Genomic DNA, 20,824 nt, shown 5'->3' on the forward strand with positions numbered 1-20,824 from the left:
ACAATTTTTAGAAAATTTACAGGGTTGTACAACCATCACCATAATCCAGTTTTTAAAATTTCTCTAATCTTAAGATCCCTTGTGCATGATTTGTAGTCAGTCTCATTCCCATTCCCAGCCTATGGCATCCACTCTGTAGGCTTTCATCTTTGGATTTGCCTTTCCTGGACATTTTATAGAATTGTGCAGAATGTAGCTTTTGTGGCTAGCTTCTTTCACTAGCATAATGTTTGCTAGGACCCACCATGTTGTAATGTGTGTGAGTGTGTAGTCCTCCATTGTGCAGATACATCAGGTGTGGTTTATCCCTTAGCAGTTGATGGACATTTGGTCTGTTTCTACTTTTGGACCCTTGTGAGTTAGGGGACTATGAACATTGGAGCTAAAGTCTTTGTGTAGACATACATGATTTATTTTTTCTTGGGTAGAGAGGTAGGAGTGGATGGTTTGGTCCAATGATAAATTCATTTTTAATTTTTAAGGAATTGCCAGATTGTTTCCAAGTAGGCTGAACTGTTTTCCATTCCCTCCAGCCACATCTGAGGCTTTCAGTTTCTCCTTGACAAGATCAGGTATTGTCATTCTCTCTGATTGTAGCCATTCTAGTGAGTGTGAAGGGTTTTAATTTGCATTTCCCTAATGATTTATGATGTTGAGCATCTTCTTGTGTGTTTATTAGCCATTTATCTTTTTAGATGAAATGTATATTCCTGTCTTTTGCACATTTATTTATAATTTTATTTTGAAATAATTATAAATCACAGGAAGTTGCAAAATACTAGAGGAGTCCTGTGTACCTTGTACTCTTTTTGCTTCAGAGTTAACATCTTACATAACTTTAGTGCATGATCAAAACTAAGAAGCTGATATCAGTATAATCTACACACTTTATTCAGGTTTCATCAGTTTACATGGATGTGTGTGTGTGTGTGTACATGTATGTATGTGTGTGATTCCAGGAAGTTCTCTCAGTGTGTAAATTTGTGCAGGTGTCACAATCAAGGTATAGAATTTGTTTATTACCTCAAAGGTCTCCCTTGTGCTTCTCCTTTATAGTAACCCTAGAGGCACAGTGCACAAAAATCGTGTACTGGGGGTGGGGAGTGGGGAGTCCCTCAGCCCTGCGCCCTCTCACAGTCCAGGACCCCTCAGGGGATGTCCGCCTGCTGGCTTAGGCCCTATCTCTAGGGGGAGCTGGCAGTCAGACATCCTTCTCACAGTCCGGGGCTCTTCCAGTCCGGGACCCCTTACTCTTTACCACCCGCCTGCAACGGAGGTGGGAGAGGCTCCCGCTACCACCACTGTGCTTGCCAGCTGTGAGCCCGGCTTCTGGCTGAGCAGTGCTCACCCTGTGGGAGTGCACTGAACACCAGGGGAAAGCTCTTGTGTGACTGCCCCCTGGTGGTCATTGCATGTCATAGCAACTGGTTGTTCCACTGTTTGGTTGATTTGCATATTAGGGTTTTATTATATAGGATATACCACACCGACCCCCATCATAACCCCTGACAACCACTAATCTGTTCTCCGTCTCTATAATTTTGTCATTTCAAGATGTATAAAAGGAATGCTACAATATGAAACCTTTGGAGCTGGGCTTTTTGCATAGTACCCTTGAGATCAGTACAGGTTATTACATGTGTCAATACTTTGTGTGTTTTTTTAAATTTAATCTTTAGCTGTGTAAAGTTTCAAGAGAGTAATGATAAGACCCAGCTCATCTTTGGCTCCATCACCAACATACAGGCAAAGGACGCAGCGCCAGTGGAGGTAAATGCAGGCACTTTTCTTGAGAAATTGAAAATCATTATGCTTTGTAATTTTCACAGACTTTAAAATAAAATGTGTGTCCTCTTTTAGAAGATAGACACCATGCTGGTTCTGGAAAGCAGTGGAAACCTGGTGCTGTACACAGGAGTGGTTCGGGTGAGTCAGAAGCAGCTTTTGGTGCTTTTGTAGGGCTGCCTCCTTAGTTATGATTTTGTATTGTTGCTTTAGTTTGATATTTAAGTATTTACTCCCATTTGTAGGATTTGGCAGAAGGTTTATTTTGTAAGAGCTGAAAATGAAGTTCCCAATTTAGGTTGGTCCTAAGTGGGAGGTTGCCTCACTGCCATTAGATAGGTTGGCACTGGGAACCCAGAATAGATGGGAACCTTCAGTGAGGATAGAGATACTTTAAAAAAGAGTTAAGCTGATGTTTTATAAATTGAAGTGTTGAAATTGATACACGGGTAGCTTTGATAATTCTCAAAGATTTTGTAAAGTTCTATTATATTAAATGTATACTGTGTTGGGTGGATCTTTTATCAGTTGTGAAATTTATATATGAATAATGTAAATGTTGCAAATTTAAATTATGAAATTTAGTACATACACACAGTTTGAAGAATGACAAAACATTGTGTAAGCTATACTCAGGTTAAGAAATAGGGTGCTGCCAGTATCACTTGTCTCCTGGGAGTTCTTTCCTGACTGTGTCCTCATCTCCCCACCTCCCCCAGATAGACACTATCCTGACTTTTGCCATAAATCAGTCCCTTGTTTTTATTACTTGTTTTGCACTTATGTATGTATCACTAAAGATGGAATTGTTTGGTTTTCCTCGTTTTGAATTTTTATGTAAAGGACACCATGCCATATACTTTTCTCTGACTTGATTATTTTGCTCAACATTGTGCTATTTTTAGATTTATCTGTCTTGATGTGTAGTTGTTTCCCCATTCACTGTTACATGATATTCCATTGTATGATGATACAAACCTTCACTATTTTACCTATCACTAAGGTTGGTTGTTGTTTCTACTGTAGTTCTAGTAAACAGTAATTAAAAAAAAATCCTTATATATATCTCCTAGCCTCTATGGCAGGGGTGGGGAACCTTTTTTCTGCTAAGGGCCATTTAGATATTTATAATATTCGAGGGCCATACAAAATTAGCAACTTAAAAATTAGTCTGCTGTACTTGGTCAAACATTTAATTAACTCACCCCTAATGCCTTGGCAGGGCCAGACCAAATGATTTTGTGGGCCTTATACATCCCTTAGGCCGATGTTCCCCACCCTTGCTCTAGAGCATATGCACTTTCACTTTGGCCGTGTGGTGCCAGATAGTTTTCCAAATATATATGCACCTTTGATATTTCAAATTTTATGCTCAAACACTAAAAATCAAAGAAAATTAAAATTTTAGTAATGTATCAAATTCTACCATTCAACTACACATATCTTGGTATAATTTCTCTTGGTCTGACTCCTTCTCTTCATTACTGAGAAAAGACTTATTTTTTGCAGGAAAGTGTGGAAAATACTCAAAACTAAAGAGAAATTTTAACAATATACATATGTATTGTCAATATACCTCCCAAGCTAATAAAATTACAAAAGTTGCTGAAATAAAATCCATAGGATTGAAAAACAAAAATCACAGTGAAAACTAATGCATACAGGGTGGGGGCAAAAGTATGTTTACAGTTGTGAGTATGCAAAATGAAGTTTATTTTTGTATTATTATTTATTTATGTATTATTTTCCATATGAACAACTACAAACCTACTTTTGTCCCACCCTGTATACATATAATGCTTTTAACAAGCTATCAGAGACCTCCAGCTAATGAAGAGAAGGAGTCAGGCCAAGAAAAATTATACCAAGTTATGTGTAGTTGGATGGTAGAATTTAATACATTACTAAAATTTTAATTTTCTTTGATTTTTAGTGTTTGAGCATAAAATTTGAAATACCAAAAGTTACATATATATTTTTACATCCTTTTATTGCTTTAAGGTGGGAAAGGTTTTTATTCCTGGACTTCCTGCTCCTTCCCTGACAATGTCCAATGCGATGCCTCGGCCCAGCACTCCACTTGACAGCGTCAGCACTCCTACACCTCTGAGTAAACTGCTTGGAACCTTGGATGAGGTGAGAAAGGAATTAGGTGTTGTCAAAAATGAGTAATGTTTTAAAGAAGTTTGGTCAGATGTTCTTTCCACGATTACCTTTTCCCCCTCTGTTTTAAAAATGACAGAATTGGCAGTTTAGCTGATACTTGTAGAATATGAATGTTTCCAAGTACCAGTGTCTCAGTCAACCTCACTGACCTTCTGTGTATGTGGAAGGTACAATGAAAGGTGTGGCAGAGATGAGAATGAGGCATTCTTTTCCATCCAGGGATCTCACCATTTACTTGTGTGAAACATGTAGTGTCTGCATAATTAATTATATTTAAAGTAGACTATTAACACTTATGGTGACTAATAAAATGTCCTGAGGAGATGTACTGATAAGATACATTCTGAGGGTCACTGTGGCAGAACCACCTCTCAACTTGGAGAGGCCCGTCTGACTAGGGTTGGCCTGTGAGGATAAGTGGGATGTCTGCAGGTGGGAAAGAGCATTGGGGGAGAAAGGGCTCACAGGGGCACAGGCGAGGAGGCAGGAGAGTGCAGAACACGTGTGTTCGCATCTGCATCTCCTAGTGCACAGGTTAAGACTCAACACGTCTGAAGGTAGAATGAACGAGTGTTTATGCAAGTACAAGGAGTCTCTTGGGATTGTCACGGTAACCTGTTTTTGAGTGTTTTCTGTGTACTAGGCACTGTTCTTTGTGTTTTGTATGCATTAACTTATTTAATTTATTAGACCAGCTTTATTGGAAAGTTACTGATTGCTGTTTTACAAATGGGTACATAGAGATACAAGGAGGTTACTTGTTGCGAGGCCTGTAGCTAATAATGGTGGTGCTGGGATTTGCTTTCTATTGATAAGCCCTTAATACAAGAAAGGATGGAAAGGTGGTATTTATTCTGAATGCAGTCACCAGGGCATTACAGTTTTTGAGGATGGAGTTATGAGTGCTGGGATCGTGCTTTAGATAATTTTATTTTGGGATTGAAGATAGAGAGACCAGTTAGATTCCAAGTGCGTTGTTTGTGTTAGTTTAAGAGGTGCAAAGGGAGACTGATCTAGGGCAGTACATTGGAAAGAAGAGGAGTGACACGAGAGATCTAGAGAGGTGGGAAGATAGCATTTATCGGTTGGATTTGTGCTGTGTTGGGGCAGGTGCTGGGAAAGGAGACTCAGGGTTCTCTGAGCAACCTGGGTGGATCCCCAGACTTACCAGGTTAGGAAGCCTGAGAAAAGCAGGGGGTGTTTCAGAGACACCTGAGTGCACATGTTTAGGGGCAGTTCAAAGTGCAGGTTGGTTCTGCACTTGTGTTGCATAGTGTTTAGGCCCGGAGTGTTATTTTCGTTTTTATGTTCTTCAGTGAATAAAAGTTTTAAACTTTAATGAAGTCCTATTTATATTTTCCTTTTGTTGCTTACTAAATATTATTTTTTTAAACACATGCAGTGTTGAGCTGTTTCCTATTAAGCCTGACCCTTGCAGAACTCTTGGGAGGGGGCTATAGAACTATCAGATTTCTGTGTGATTTGCAAGAATTTCTTTTATAACATAAGATGATTCCTCGCTTTCTTGGAATTTCATAAACCTAGGAATGGTTAGTGGATTAATGGTAGCTGTCAGATCACAGCTCAGTCTAACATATTGGCTGATGACTTTCCCATTTCTAGGACCAATGAAGCTCAGTTTTGGGGCAGCTATTGGGGTAGAAGCTGGAAATAATATATACACCTTATTCTGGTTTGGCTCTTAGTATTGACAAGATAGTCACTTAGAAATTTTCTGTAAATTGAGTTATAGGAATACAAAAAGGTTGGTGGTCAGGAATAGATTTAAAGTAGGAAGCATCTGCATGTAATTAGTAACTACGATCATTTAAAATTGTTTGCATATCTACAGTTGAGAAAAAATGTTGCTCTTTATCAGACGTTTGCTTTTTCTGAAGCATCACTAAGCTGTCTCAGTTCTTTGCTCTCTCATTGCTTTTCCTTCTCTCCCGCATCTTGGACCCTCCAATCCTGTCTGTCATGCCTTCCTCACATTACAGTTACATCTGTAGCCCTGTTGGGTTGCCAAGAGTGTTGCTGCCTTCTCTTCCTGTGGCCCTGTTTGCACATCAGTCTAGCCCTATCCCCCATGATTCTACCGAGAGCAGAATGATTGTAGATATTATGTACAGTTGTTAGACTATATGCAAAAAGAAATAACCTTCACTTCTCAAAAAATACTTGATATGTGTTGTACTTATGACTTTTTATAGGTTGTTCTATTGTCCCCAGTTCCAGAACTAAGGGATTCTTCAAAACTCCACGATTCTCTCTATAATGAGGACTGCACTTTCCAACAGCTTGGAACTTACATTCATTCTATAAGAGACCCTGTTCGAAACAGAGTGACTCTAGTAAGTATATGTAGGTTAGGTGGCTCTCTGTGAGATACGGCTGTCACTTCACATTTGTCAGAATGCAGAATTTGTCTGAAAATCAAAAACAAACATTTCTGATGACATTTAAAATATTTTGTGATGTGTTATTTCTTTGCATTATTTTACTGTGAAGTAAATCTGTTCAACTTTTTAAAGGTTTTTATATTATTAAAAATGTATCAGAAACATCTTGTTCAATAAGTTGAATTTTGTATTGTCATCATTTTTTTCTTTTCCTTACACTTAAGTCTCTTTTTTAGTGAAAATGAGACACTTATTAGAAACAGAATTTTTGTAAATGTTTTACAATTACGCACATTTATAGTTTCTGAACTTTGGAAGTATTCGCTTCTGTTTTGAAAATGTTCATTTTTATATTTATTTTTATATTTATTTACTTAGTTTGTAGAGGATGTTTTTCCATTGACTCGTTTTTTTAGAGAGAGTATAAGGGAAGGGGAGAGACACATTGATTGGTTGCCTCCTGCGTACATCTATCTCCACTGGGGCCAGGAATTGAGCCTGCAGCCCAGGTACTTGCCCTTGACCAGAATCTAACCCAAGACTCTTCAGTCCGCAGACCAACGCTCTATCTACTGAGCCAAAGGAGCTAGGGCAAATATTGTTTATTTTCTTTTATTTTATTGAATTTTGCTTTGGCAGGCAAAATCTTGTAAAGCATCAGCTATTGTTAAGAATTCAGAGACTTAGACGCACAGATTCTGTTGAGTAATTCTGGTTTGTTCCCTTCTTTTTCTAGGAGCTGAGTAATGGCTCCATGGTGAGGATCACTCTCCCTGAAATCGCCACGTCTGAATTAGGTGCGATTGAGGAGCAAGCCTGAATTCTATGTATTCTTAGTTTGATTTGTAAAGATTTGGAGTCATTGTTGATTTGTGTTAGTAATTAGGGATATTAAATTTTTTGCTGTTACTGAAGCCACAGGATGGCGTTTTTTACTTTGTGGACAACTGTGAAGAGCCAGGAGCACCCCTGGGACGTCCCCTTCATGGGTCCTGTGAGGCTGGGCGTGACTTGAAGGAGATGCTGGTTCTGTTTCTCGGCCTTTTTTTATGTGGAAGATACCACACAGTGAGATTACACATACGAACATGCTTCTTGCAAGAAAATCTTGCAATAAGGAAGGCTAAGCAACTAAAATAGTTTTTGGTATACTTGATGGTTTTAATCCTAAATCTCTCAATTGAGACATGAACATAATTGCCTTAATTGAATAAAACATTATAGTAAAAATGCAGTTAGAGGTGTTTTTCATACAATTGGAGTCTGCTTGAATTATTTTTGAAATGCAGCTTGGAAAGCACTAGGTGGAGAGTATTTCTGAACATAGAATAGTATAACTAGAATTGAAAGAATTTGCCTAGAAACAAAAGTTAAAAGAATGCCTATGTGACAAAAGAAAATGTATGACATGTATTAGTTTCAAAATGTAAATACCAAAGCAAAGCTCTGGCAGGTGGTCTGGTTTCTGGAATTTGATAAGTAGGCCAGAATGACTTTTTTATTGTAGGAAATACCTTTCATTGGTGTGATAAGTGATATTCTGAGTTGGTACAGAGATAACCTTGCTTCTCTCAAAGATATGTAGCCAGTAATCCCAAGGTTATGTACCTAGAAGTACAAGCCTAAACAAAATATACTTAAGTTAATAGCAGATTAAATTAAAACCAAAATGAAATCCTGCTCTCCCACAGCCAAATAGAAGTTTTTGTACTTTATAAAGTGCTTCTTAGCTCCTCGGGCAGTATCTGGTTTACACTTATTTTGGATTCAGCCGTGACAGATTTGGTTGTTTTTCTAACATTTATTCCATTTGATTTCAACCTTTGTGTGCGCATGCACATAGCAAATTGATGAGAAAAAGGATATGCAGCTGAGGATGGGCCCAGTGACAGTGACAGTGTGAAGGGAAGAATCCTCTGAAGAGAACCTAGGAGAATACAAGCACATTGCTACTGAAAGCAGACCCAGGCCCTTCACAGTAGCTAGCAGCCCACGCCACCTGGAGGTGTCACTGAATGACAGTGGGGCACTGAAACTGACACTCATACAAATGACAACGGGTCATTAAGAGAAACATGGTATTGAAGGGTCTAAGACAGAGCCTGGACAACATTTTAGACTCTGAATGCTGTCAAATTGTTCAGTGTTGTAAAGCTTTGGTCAATAGGAGTGTTCACTAATGGAGAAATCTCTTGTGCTAGTAGAAGAGGCATATGTTGACTGTTATATGCGTCTGAAGTATTAAAGCAATTATTTCATAAGAATTTATTTGTGTAGAAATTGTGTTTTGATACAGTGACCTTTAATTCATTGTCCATACTAGGAATGTTTGAGGCTGAAATGGGGAGCGATTAATAATTGTTGGGGCAGTGGATTTCAATCACTTCTGTCTCAGGTTATGTGGGCTGTTTGGTTACCTATTTCTGATAGAAAATTAATGACTGAAAAGCTACCCCGAGACCTCTTGCAGATCCTGTGGACTTTAGTAGTGGGTTTAGGTTTCCAGTGATGGGTTAGGTAATGTGGCATCTTACTGGCTCTTTCATGACAGTTCTCTCTTTACAGTAATTGGCCTTTATATAGTCATCATAGTTTAAAAACTTTCATATTAAAAGGGGAAGAGAAATGCATGCATAGGAACCATACTGAGCGTAATCTTTGCTTTTAACAGTACAAACATGTTTGCAAGCAATTAAGTTTATCCTGCCAAAAGAAATAGCGGTTCAGATGCTTGTCAAGTGGTACAGTGTCCACAGTGCTCCAGGCGGACCCAGCTATCACTCAGAGTGGAATCTATTTGTGATTTGTCTCATGAACATGATGGGTTATAACACAGACCGCTTAGCGTGGACACGAAATGTAAGTACATCCAATTGTTTTTCTTCCTGAGTTATTCTGTTGTTACCAATGTAATGTTTACATAAATAGTAATACAACCTTCAGACTATGTAGGAGAGCAGTGTAATAGTTGTACCTTATTCAACAAATGGAATAATACTAAGGGTTATTGTATCTGTATTCTAAATCAAATATCATTTCATATTTAATAACATTTTACTAGTAATTATTATTACTACGTTTTTATAATGTGGCAAAGCATGTTAGAGTATTATTTCTCATTTTATCTTTGTAAAATAACTGCAATTTATGCTAGGATTAGTAGTAATAGGCTGGTTTTACTGAAGAAGGAAATGATTCACAAAGCAATCACATACTGGAGATTTGCTCAAACCTGGGCCTAGACCAGCCGTGGGCAAACTACGGCCCGCGGGCCGGATCCGGCCCGTTTGAAATGAATAAAACTAAAAAAAAAAAGACGGTATCCTTTTATGTAATGATGTTTACTTTGAATTTATATTAGTTCACACAAACACTCCATCCATGCTTTTGTTCCGGCCCTCCGGTCCAGTTTAAGAACCCATTGTGGCCCTCGAGTCAAAAAGTTTGCCCACCCCTGGTCTAGACTATGTCTGCTGACTCCTGGCTCTGTATTCCTTTCCAAAGCCCAGACTATTTTCATACACAAAGTTCTTGATCTGTGAGAAGGGAGGCTTGATTTGAGGGGGATTGAAAGTGCTTTAGCCTCAGTGTCTACTCTGTTAATGAGAGAAAGCTGTGTCCCTCATCTCCTGCCCCAGAGACTTCCTTAGAAGGTCCTACAAGAGTTATTTATACAATCAGCAAGGGCGTGCCTTCATCTTGATTTGCTCTTGGCTCTGGAGATGACTCCCAGGACAACCTTGCCTGGGTCACTCTGCAGAAATCACTCCTTGTCCAGGTAACTCAGCTGTCCCTGTCTGTACATTTTAGTTTTGTGTTGGCAAATCTATTTTAAAGATCGTTTGTTTTTCTTCATTATGAAAGAATATGTGTTTACTGAGGAAAACTTTCAAAATGAGGAATTCAGAAGAAGAATAACACTACACAGAGATGGCCACTGTAAATTTTTTTTGTTATTGCCTTTTAGATAAATATGATATCAATGATCTTTTTAAAACATCCTTCAAATATGACCCATAATTTCATCATCCTCATAAAAGGCTACCATGTGGTTTTATCACACCTAACAAGAGCTATTAATTGAACATTGTTGAATCTGTTTTTTTCTTTTATTTATTAAATTGGGGTAACATTGGTCAACATGAACATATAGGTTTCAGGTGTGGTTTTCTATATTATAAGATCTGCTTATTGTGCATTGTGCCCATCACCCAAGTCATATCTGTCCCCATATATTAGGACTCCCTTCTCTTCTCACCCACTTCCGTTTGGCAATCACCACACTGCTATTTATGTTCTTGAGTTTCAGTTTTATATACCACATATGAGTGAAATCATATAGTTTTTAGCTTTTTCTGACTGACTTATTTCACTTAGCATAATTTTATCAAGGTCCATTCTTGTTGTTGCAAATGACACTATTTCATCCTTTCTTATACCCGAGTAGTATTTCATTGTGTATATGTACCACATCTTCTTTATCTAGTCTTCTATCGCAGGACACTTTGGTTGTTTCTATGTTTTGGCCACCATGAATAATGCTGCAATGAACATAGGGGTGCAAACACATGATTTCGAGTTTTTCGGGTATATACCCAGGAGAGGGATTACTGGTCATATGGTAGCTCTATTCTTAATTTTTTGAGGAATTGCCAGACTGCTTTCCATAGTGTTTGTACAGTCTACATTCCCACCAGCAGTGAATGAGGGTTCCCTTTTTTCTACAATCTCTCCAACACTCGTTATTGCTAGTCTTGTTGATAATGGCTACTCTATAACGGGTGTGAGGTGGTATCTCATTGTATTTTTTTAAAATACATTTTCATTAATTTTAGGGAGGAAGGGAGAGAGAGAGAGATGGAAACATCAATAATGAGAGAGAATCATTGATTAGCTGCCTCCTGCATGCCTTACACTGGGGATCGAGCCCACAACCTGGGCATATGCCCTGACCAGGAATTGAATCATGCACTCCTGGTTCATATGTCAATGTTCAACCACTGAGCTACATCGACTGGGCTCATTGTAGTTTCGATTTGCATTTCCTTAATTGCCAGTGAGGTTGAACATCTTTTCATACATCTGTTGGCAGTTCCTATGTCTTCTTGGGAGAGGTGTATTTTCAGGTTGTCTGCCCAACTTTTGATTGGGTTGTTTGGTGTTGAGTTTTATGAGTTCTTTATATATTTTGGAAATTAAAGCTTTGTTGGAGCTACTGTTTGCAAATATCATCTCCCATGTGGTTGGCTCCCTCTTTGTTTTGTTGTCAATTTCTTTGGCTGGGCGGAAGTTTTTCATTTGATACAGTCCCATACATTTATTTTTGCCTTTACTTCCCTTGCCTTTGGGGTCAAGTTCATAAAATGTTCTTTATGACCAAGGTCTATAAGTTTGGTATCTATATCTATATTTTCTTCTATATAACATTGTTTCGGGTCTCATATTTAGTTTTTTGATCCATTTTGAATTAATTTTTATACATGGGGACAAGCTATAACCCAGTTTCATTGGTTTGCATGTGGCTTTCCAGTTTTCTCAGCATCATTTGTTGAAGAGACTATCTTTACTTCATTATATGGTTCTGGCTCCTTTGTCAAAAATTATCTATTCAAATACATGTGATTTTATTGCTGGGCTCTTAATTCTGTTCCACTGATCTGTGTGTCTGTTACTCTGCCAGTACCATACTATTTTGATTATCGTAGCTCTGGAGCAGGGGTCCTCAGACTTTTTAAACAGGGGGCCAGTTCACTGTCCCTCAGACCTTTGGAGGGCCGGACTATAGTTTAAAAAAAAACTATGAACAAATTCCTATGCACACTGCACATATCTTATTTTGAAGTAAAAAAACAAAACGGGAACAAATACAATATTTGTATTTGCATGTGGCCCGCGGGCCGTAGTTTGAGGACCCCTGCCTGGAGTATAATTTGAAATCAGGTAGTGTGATTTCTCCAGCTTCGATCTTTTTTCTCAGGATTGATTTGGCTGTTCCGGGTCTTGTGGTTCCATATAAATCTGATGATTTCTTATTCTATTTCTTTAAAAAATGAAATTGGGATTTTGATGAGGATTGCATTAAATTTGTATATTGCTTTGTGTAATATGGCCATTTTAATTATGTTGATTCTTCCAATCCATGAACACTGGATAGTTTTTCATTTTGTTGTGTGCAGGAGGCAGCTGATCGATGTTTCTCTCTCATCGATGTTTCTAACTCTATCCCGCTCCCTTCTTTTCTGTAAAAAATCAATAAAATATATTTAAAAAAAAAAGAAGAGGCAATACTTCCTAAAACATTCAATGACGCCATATCCCTGATACCAAACCCTGGCAAAGATAACACAAAAAAAGAAAGCTACAGACCAATATCTCTGATGAATATAGATGCAAAAATCCTAAACAAAATACTCGCAAATCAAATACAATAGTATATCCAAAAAATAATACATCAATCAGCTGCCTCCTGCACACCCCCTACTGGGGATGTGCCCACAACCAAGGTACATGCCCTTGACCGGAGTCGAACCTGGGATCCTTCAGTCCATAGGCCGATGCTCTATCTACTGAGCCAAACCGGTTACGGCAACCTCTTCTTTAATTTTTTGTAAGTTTGAGAAGGATAGGTTTTTAATCTTTGAATGTTTGGTAGAATTCACTGGTGAAGCCATCTGCTCCTGGACTTTTGTTTTCTTGTAGGTTTTTGATGGGAGCAGCGCCCCAACCCCCTGATTGGCCCTGCTCTGTGCGTGACAGGGGGTGGCGCCGCAACCTCCCCATCGACACTGCCTTGAGTGTGATAGGGGGCGGTGCCCCAACCCCCCAATGGGCCCTACCCTGAGCGTGACTGAGGGTGGCATCGCAACCTCCTGATCCGCCCTGCTCTGTGCATGACGGGGCGGCGCCCCAACTCCCCAATAGGCCCTGCTCTGAGCCCGACCAGCGGCTGCACCTAGGGATTTGGCCTGCCCTCTGCCACCCGGGAGCAGGCCTAAGCCATCAGGGCGTTATCTCCCGAGGGGTCCCAGACTGCGAGAGGGCACAGGCCAGGCTGAGGGCCAACCCCCCCCCCCCCCCCCAGTGCACAAATTTTTGTGCACCGGGACTCTAGTTAGATTAATAAAAAATAAAGTTGCATACATTGTGTAGTTCTTTTTCTTTTGAGTGCACCTGATCTTCATCCTCCTTTGCCAGTTCAGACCTTATCCCCTCCCCTTTTATGTTTTCGTTGTCACAAATTATCCTTGTTTACGCTGTAAGTTGTGTTGTGATCTTACTCATAGTGTTGTGACCTTATGCTCTTTGTTTAAGGTAGAATAACCCCCTTAAGTATAATTTCCTGCAGTGGAGGTTTTCTGGTGATAAAATCCCTTAGCTTCTTCATGACTGGGAATGTCTTTATTTCTCCTTCATATTTAAAGTATATTTTTGCTGGATATATTATTCGTGGCTGGTAATTCTCTCTTTCAGACGTTTGAATATTTGGTTCCACTCTTTTCTGGCTTGTAGAGTTTCTGCTGAGAAGTTGGATGAAATTCTGATGGGTTTTCCTTTGTAGGTCACTTCCTTTTTTTCCCTGGGTGCTTTGAGAATTTTTTCTTTGTCATTAATTTTTGACAGTTTTAAAACCAAGGGCCTTGGAGAGAACCTCTTTGGATTGAGGTATCTAGGTGTTCTGTTTGCTTCTTGAATTCAAGGATCAATAGGTTTGGAAAGTTCTCATCCGCTAATTTAATAGACTCTCCATTCCCTGCTCCTTTTCTTCCTTTTCCACAATGCCTATAATGCTAATATTTTTCTAATGGAGTCATAGTTCTCATAGAGCTCTTTAGTTTTTCTTTATGCTCAGGTCTCTGTCTTCTTTCCTCTGCATCATTTGTTGATTCCTATCTTTGATATCACTAATTCTTTCCTCCACCTGGTTGGCTCTGTTTTCTGTGCTCAGTAGTTCACTCTTACTCTCTTTAATTGCATGCTTCACTTCCAGGATTTCTGATTTGTTCCTTTTTAAAGTTTCAGTCTCTTTGGTAAAGTACTTGTTTTGTTTATTGATTTGTTTTCTGTGTGCACTGAATTGCCTGTCTGTGTTTTCTCGCATTTTGAGTATTTTCAGAACTGCAGTCTTGAAATCTCCATCATTCATATCACATATTTCCATGTTACAGGTTGTTTTCTGAGGATTCTTCATTTCCTTTCTGATCATCCTCATTACTGTGGTTATTCATGGTATTTGCTGTTCTCCTTTGCTTAGGCATGAATAGTTGTCTATATTAATGGCTTTCTATATAGGAGCTTACTCTGAAGAGGTCTTTCTGCTATTTTTCAGTAGATGGTGCTGAATTGCAAGATTTTTTTTTTACCTATGTGAGCTCCCAGTCTTGACCTTCATAGCTTCTGTAAGACAGTTCAGCCACCTTGTTTGGCCGTGGCATTTATTTTGTCCTCACTGTAATGGCAACCCCTGACTTCCATGGGGTCCCACTCCAAGCACCCCTCCTAGGATCAGTCATAGAGGGAAACAGTGGTTCTACTGCAACAGCTCTTGGTTTATAGATAATATGCTCCTGGTTCCAACTCTAAGGACAACAGGAGACGAGTCTTGGGGGTCCAAGCGGGGGATATATTAGGGCTACCTGTGGTTTATAACAGTTATAAAGGAGAGGGAATTCTTTGGTTCCATTTCTGAAACACCACCACTGGCCAGACATTGGAATACTGCACAGCAGAACCCCATGCTGTCAGGTGTCTGCTGACTCAAGTACTGTTTGCTCCCTCACTGCTTGCCCTGCTGGGCTGCCCCCTTCCCCCCTAATCCTTCCAATCTCTCTGTTCCTCCTGGCTGAAGGAAGCACCTGCTATCACCAGCTTTCTCTCCTCTCCTGGCCCAGCCCTGAGCTCTGGGCTGCAGGGCTGCGTCTGCAGGGTGTCTGCGCTTTCCTCCCTTCTCATCTCCCCCTTTATTCCCCATTGCCCACCTTTAGATGTTTCAATGTGCAGGTCTTTAGGTGTGCATCTTTGTTGAGCAGTGATTTCTTTGTTGATTTATAGTTGGTTAACTTGTTGAAATTTCAGGGGGAGAGGACAGGGTGCACTCCTTTGCAGTCATTCCTCTGACAGCACTCTTTTCATGTCTGTTTTTAAAAATAATTATTAGTAATTTGCAAACTTACTTTTACACATAGATTTTGACATCTCTAGTCATTTTCTAAGACTTGAACCTTAAAAGAGGGATTTTGCAAACATTCTTTTACATGTAGATCTTTACATCTCTAGTTTCCTAAGACTTGACCCTTAATCCCAATAGGGTTTACTAGGTGAAATAACATGCAGAAAGAGATTTCAGAAAGAGTTTTCGAGTCGACATTCTCACTAGCGTAATTTAAAAGTGCCTATTTTACCATATTGATGATTGTGGTGTGGTGAGCTTTTGCCAACTTAGTGAGAAATTCTATATTATTTCTGTATAAGTAAATGGGAGTGGTTTTTCCAAATTCTCATTGGTCATTTATAATTTTTATGTTTTAACTTGAATTACATGTTCTTGCCTGTGTTTCAGTCTCTTCTAAGCCCCGCAGACAAAGTGACCCTGTCGGATAAAGTCAGGTCATATTACTCCTGCTCAGAACTTCCAGTGCCTTCCCGTCCTGCTCTGAGTAGATGGAGGCGAGAGGCCGTCCCCTGGATGAGGAAAGTTTAGGTCTTTTTCAGGTCTCACTGTAGTGCAGTCTGCCCCATTCATTCTCTCCCCTTCATGCTCTATCCCCTTTACCTGTTTTATTTTTCTCTTAGCACTAATTAAATGTAATATGCTACATGTTTTTCTTACTTTGTGTATCTCTCCTTTTCCCATTAGAATGTCAGTTCTATGTAAGCAGGAGATTTTTCATTTTCTTCACAATCTCCAGGATCTATAGCCGTGCCTGGCATTGGTAGATGCTCAGTGAACATTTGTCAAATAAATTTCCTTTCCATCTAAATGAGATAGTTTTAAGAGTTTGTGTCTGTTGTAGAATGAGAGAATTGCCCTCTGTAATTTTCTTAAGAAAAAAATCAAGTCCACTTGAGCTGTTTGTGTTCAGTGGAACTTGTTGAATACAGAGCATTATGCTTCATTTTCCAGCAGAGAACATGTGCCTCCTCGGGTTTCCATGTTGTAGGAGGACTGAGCACCCAACCCACGGTGTTTTATTTTGTAAAGATGGATATGGCTCTCTGACCTGTTGATGGGTAGCCCTAAAGGAAGAAACAAAGGACTCAGTTCTGAGCCCAGGCTGCTTTGACATTCATTTTATAAGAGGACATACATAGTTCACCCCTTGATATCTTCTGTCCTAATCAGAGCTCAGGATGGAACAGTCCTCATTGTCAGATTGTTCTTTTTTTTTTTTTTTAAATATATTTTATTGATTTTTTACAGAGAGGAAGGGAGAGAGATAGAGAGTCAGAAACATCGATGAGTGAGAAACATCGACCAGCTGCCTCCTGCACACTCCCTACTGGGGATGTGCCCGCAGCCAAGGTACATGCCCTTGACCGGAATCGAACCTGGGACCCTTGAGTCCGCAGGCCGATGCTCTATCCACTGAGCCAAACCGGTTAGAGCAGATTGTTCTCTTTTACTTTGTCTTGCTTTATCCTCTTTTTCTTTTCTTTTTTTTTTCATTTAAAGAATGGGATGGAGAATAGGGGATATGAAATTTCTGTCAATGACTAGTTATGTGAATTTTGGCATTTTTTTTGATCTTTAACACATTGTATGCGGGAAACGTGTTTACACGTTTTACGTATTTATACGTTCTACCAGTGTAGTAGAGCGTGGGACACGTATTAATACGTTTTTTATAGACTAGCGATAGAATGTGGGTAACGTATAAATACTGAACGTTGCCATTTGCGCAAAAAATTAGTAAAAATAGCCCGCGCCACCTGTTAGTGCGTGATAAAAACTACCCGCAAACAATGTGTTAATTTACTGATGTGGTAAATGAGAGCGCTGGGCCAGATGATGTTTTTCTTTGGTGAATGGTTGCATCTGCGGCCAACTTTTGATGTGCTTTGGGATGCTCATATTTTCATTACAGAGATATGGAGTCCCTTGCTTTGGGTCAGGCATGATGCCAGGCATTTCAGATATGCACTAGGCAAGATAGATAGTTCCTCTCATGGGATTGATTATGTCAGGGGAAGGCAGATAAATAAATATTTTACATACAGGTGATTACAGATGGAGGTCAGGGATGCATAGGGGTTATAGAACAGGGTTGGCTGACATGAATTATTAAAATAATGAAAATAAAGCAGATCTATATATACCACAAAGAGATATCTATAGCAACAGTTTCTGCCGTTTGTTTCCATAATTTCAGGTCTTACGAATCTGGGAACAATAGCAGAGACATTCTCTCGGATTGTGGGACTTAGGCACTGTGTATGTGTGTTTGTGTGCTATATTGTTGTGAATATACGAAACAGTTTATTCTTGTATTATTACTTATTAACTAGAGGCCTGGTGCACAAAAATTTGTGCACTCGTGGGTGGGGGGTTCCTCAGCCCAGCCTGTGCCCTCTTGCAGTCTGGGACCCCCTTGGAGGATGACCACCTGCTGGCTTAGGCCTTCTCCCTGGGAGATTGGGCCTAAGATGGCAATCAGACATTCCTCTGGCAGCCCGGCAGCCCTTGGGGGATGTCCACTTGCCAGCGGGGAGTAGACCTAAGCTGCAGTTGGACATCCTTAGCGCTGCTGAGGCGGCGGGAGAGGCTCCCACCACCACCGCTGTACTGGCAGCCATCAGCCTGGCTTGTGGCTGAGCAGAGCTCCCCCATGTGGGAGCGCACTGACCAGCAGAGGGCAGCTCCTGCATTGAGCGTCTGCCCCCTGGTGGTCAGTGTGTGTCATAGTGACCAGTCATTCCCAGTCTTTCTGCTGTTAGGGTCAGTTTGCATATTACCCTTTTACTATATAGGATAGAGGCCTGGTGCATGGGTGGAGGCCGGCTGGTTTGCCCTGAAGGGTGTCCCGGATCAGGGTCGAGGTCTCGCTGGGATGTCTGGCCAGCCTGGATGAGGGGCTAATGGCTGTTTGCAGCTGGTCACACCCCCTTCAGGGTGGGGGTCCCCACTGTGGTGCCTGGCCAGTCTGGATGAGGGGCTGATGGTTGTTTTCAGGCTGGCCACACCCCCTTCAGGGAGGGGTTCCCCACTGGGGTGCCTGGCCAGCCTGGGTGAGGGGCTGAGGGCCGTTTTAAGGCTGGCCAGTGACTGAAGCTCCCAGCCTCTCCTTTTTTTCTTTTTCTTTTTTTTTTTATTCTGAGATTTATTTACTTTCTATATAAGTACCATATGCTAACCGGTTGCGCCACTGGAGCTCCTTATTTACCTTCTATAATTGAAACATTGTTGCCGTCACTGGCGCTCCCAGCTCTGAGGCCGCAGCTGGCTGAAAGCAGGTATATGGGGTTTGTTTAGCTTCTTTAATAGAAACATTGTTGCTTTTTGAGCTCAGAGCTGGGCCGCGGCAGGCGGGGAACCTTGGCTTCCTCCATCACTGGAGCAAGCAAGCCTCATGTTTGCTTCAGCTGCGTGGCTGCCGGCTGCCATCTTTGTTGGCAGTTAATTTGCACATCTCATTGATTAGCCAATGGGAAGCATAGTGGAGGTATGGTTAATTACCCTTTTTGTCTTTTATTAGATAGGATAGTTATTTTCTATACAAACAACTGTAAACCTACTTTTGCCCTACCCTGTATTTTGGTTGAACTTGTAGGTAAGATAACTGTCATATCTGTTTCTTTGATTTCAGTCTTCTCATTTTATTTTCTTGATAATATTGTGTTTGAGTTGAACTGTGTTTCGTTTGAATGCTCCACAAGGAAGAGATCTTTCTCTTGGTCAGCTTTAAAAATTGCTTTATGCAGTTTAAAAAATTACTTTATTGCTGCCTATCATTTAGCTTTTATATAGAGATCAACTTTTAGGAGAATGGGATTAATTAATAAGTAAATATATGTAAATTTCATTGAGCATAAGAAAATAGCATTACCATTTCTAGAGTTATAGTTGATGATGTGGCCATGAGAAGTAGCAGAGGTGGCAAATACTATGCCAGAGGGAACTGAGTAAGAATGAACTTTTAGAAAGTTGCTTTTATGTAATTGTGTTAGGGTCAGCTAACTGTTAAAACAGAAAATCCTCAAAAGATATAATTGCTCGCTCATGATAAAAATGTGTGTCTTGTTCATATGATAGTTCTTAGCAGGTAAACAGGACACACATTTATTAGAGACCTAGGCTGATGGAGCATGTGCCACCTTTAACTTGAGGCTTCAAAGGTGGCCTTAGGGTTGTCTCCATCTAATCAGGTTCAAGTTTAAAGTGCCTGGAGCAGCATTCATGGTTGGTGTCTCCATGAACTGGGCCTGGAAATGGTGACATCCACTTTCATTCAGAGTTACACTGTCACAGGGCCACACCTAACTCTGAGGATAGCAGGGATATGTAGCGTGGCTGTGGGTCCAGGAGAAGGAGAAGAACACAGGTTTTAGAAAGGAACTACCTGTCTCTGCCATAGAATTGTTAGACTGTCCGCTGTGAACAGACTCTAAGGAAATGTCTGTTTCCTTCTGGTATGTAGCTAACATTGGGGTGACTCTTTGAGACATGGCATATTTGGTTATGGCTCATGGTTATTGTTCCTCTAAAGGAGTGAAGATGTGTGCCATCACAGAAGTACAGGAGGATAGGAAAGTTCCATTGCAGTGCCTGTGGGTGCAGGCACTGTGCTAGGTGCTTTACATACATGGTTTCATTTACTCTTCACAGTGATCCTAGAAAGGTATTTGTATCATGTTTTTCCAGGTGAAAGAATGAGTTTTGGTCACTTACTTTCTGTAGTTGGTGGAACTGATTTCTGAATGTGTGTGTGTGTGTGTGTGTGTGTGTGTGTGTACACACATGCCAGAGGAAATTGAGACCAGATTATTATGACCACCTGATGTTTGTAGGCAAATTAGCTATAATTTCGTGCTGAAGTTGCTAGAGGGCCAGACCATTATAAATAGGGAAGCAGGTTGTTTACCACGACAGTAGAAATGTTTTTTTTCTGAAGATATGGGTAAACAGTTCAATTTAACAGCCTTTGACGTGGGATGATTGTTGGTGCTTGGAGCCATGGAGCGAGTATCAGCAAAACAGCTGAATTCATTAAATGTTCAAGAGCAGCTGCTGTTAAAATGTTTAAAGACTGGACTGTCAGCCGAAAATCTGGGTCTGAACATGTGAATTATGGCCGTCAGCGACTAGTCAATGTTAGGGCAGAACGGAGAGTGGCAACACTGGTACAAGACAACAGAAGGGCAACAGTGCATCAACTTACTGCAAATCTTAATCAGGGATTCTCTCAAATGATCTCTGAACGCACTGTTCACCGTACACTGTATCGTATGGGATATGGAAGCTGAAGGCCTGTTCGAAC

General features: G+C 40.3%; 1 protein-coding gene across 1 annotated transcript in view; it reads left to right on the forward strand.

Moving 5' to 3' along the window:
* ANAPC1 (anaphase promoting complex subunit 1) overlaps window positions 1–20,824 on the forward strand; it is a 107,544-nt gene that overhangs the window by 16,910 nt on the left and 69,810 nt on the right. The window contains exons 12-17 of the mRNA XM_081101127.1: window positions 1,680–1,770; window positions 1,861–1,926; window positions 3,787–3,921; window positions 6,165–6,305; window positions 7,090–7,150; window positions 9,025–9,212. Of these exons, the coding sequence (XP_080957253.1) occupies window positions 1,680–1,770; window positions 1,861–1,926; window positions 3,787–3,921; window positions 6,165–6,305; window positions 7,090–7,150; window positions 9,025–9,212 (682 nt within the window). The remainder of the gene's footprint in view (window positions 1–1,679; window positions 1,771–1,860; window positions 1,927–3,786; window positions 3,922–6,164; window positions 6,306–7,089; window positions 7,151–9,024; window positions 9,213–20,824) is intronic.

This window comes from Myotis nattereri, assembly GCF_964212035.1.
Source record: "Myotis nattereri genome assembly, chromosome: 10".
NCBI lineage: Eukaryota > Metazoa > Chordata > Mammalia > Chiroptera > Vespertilionidae > Myotis > Myotis nattereri.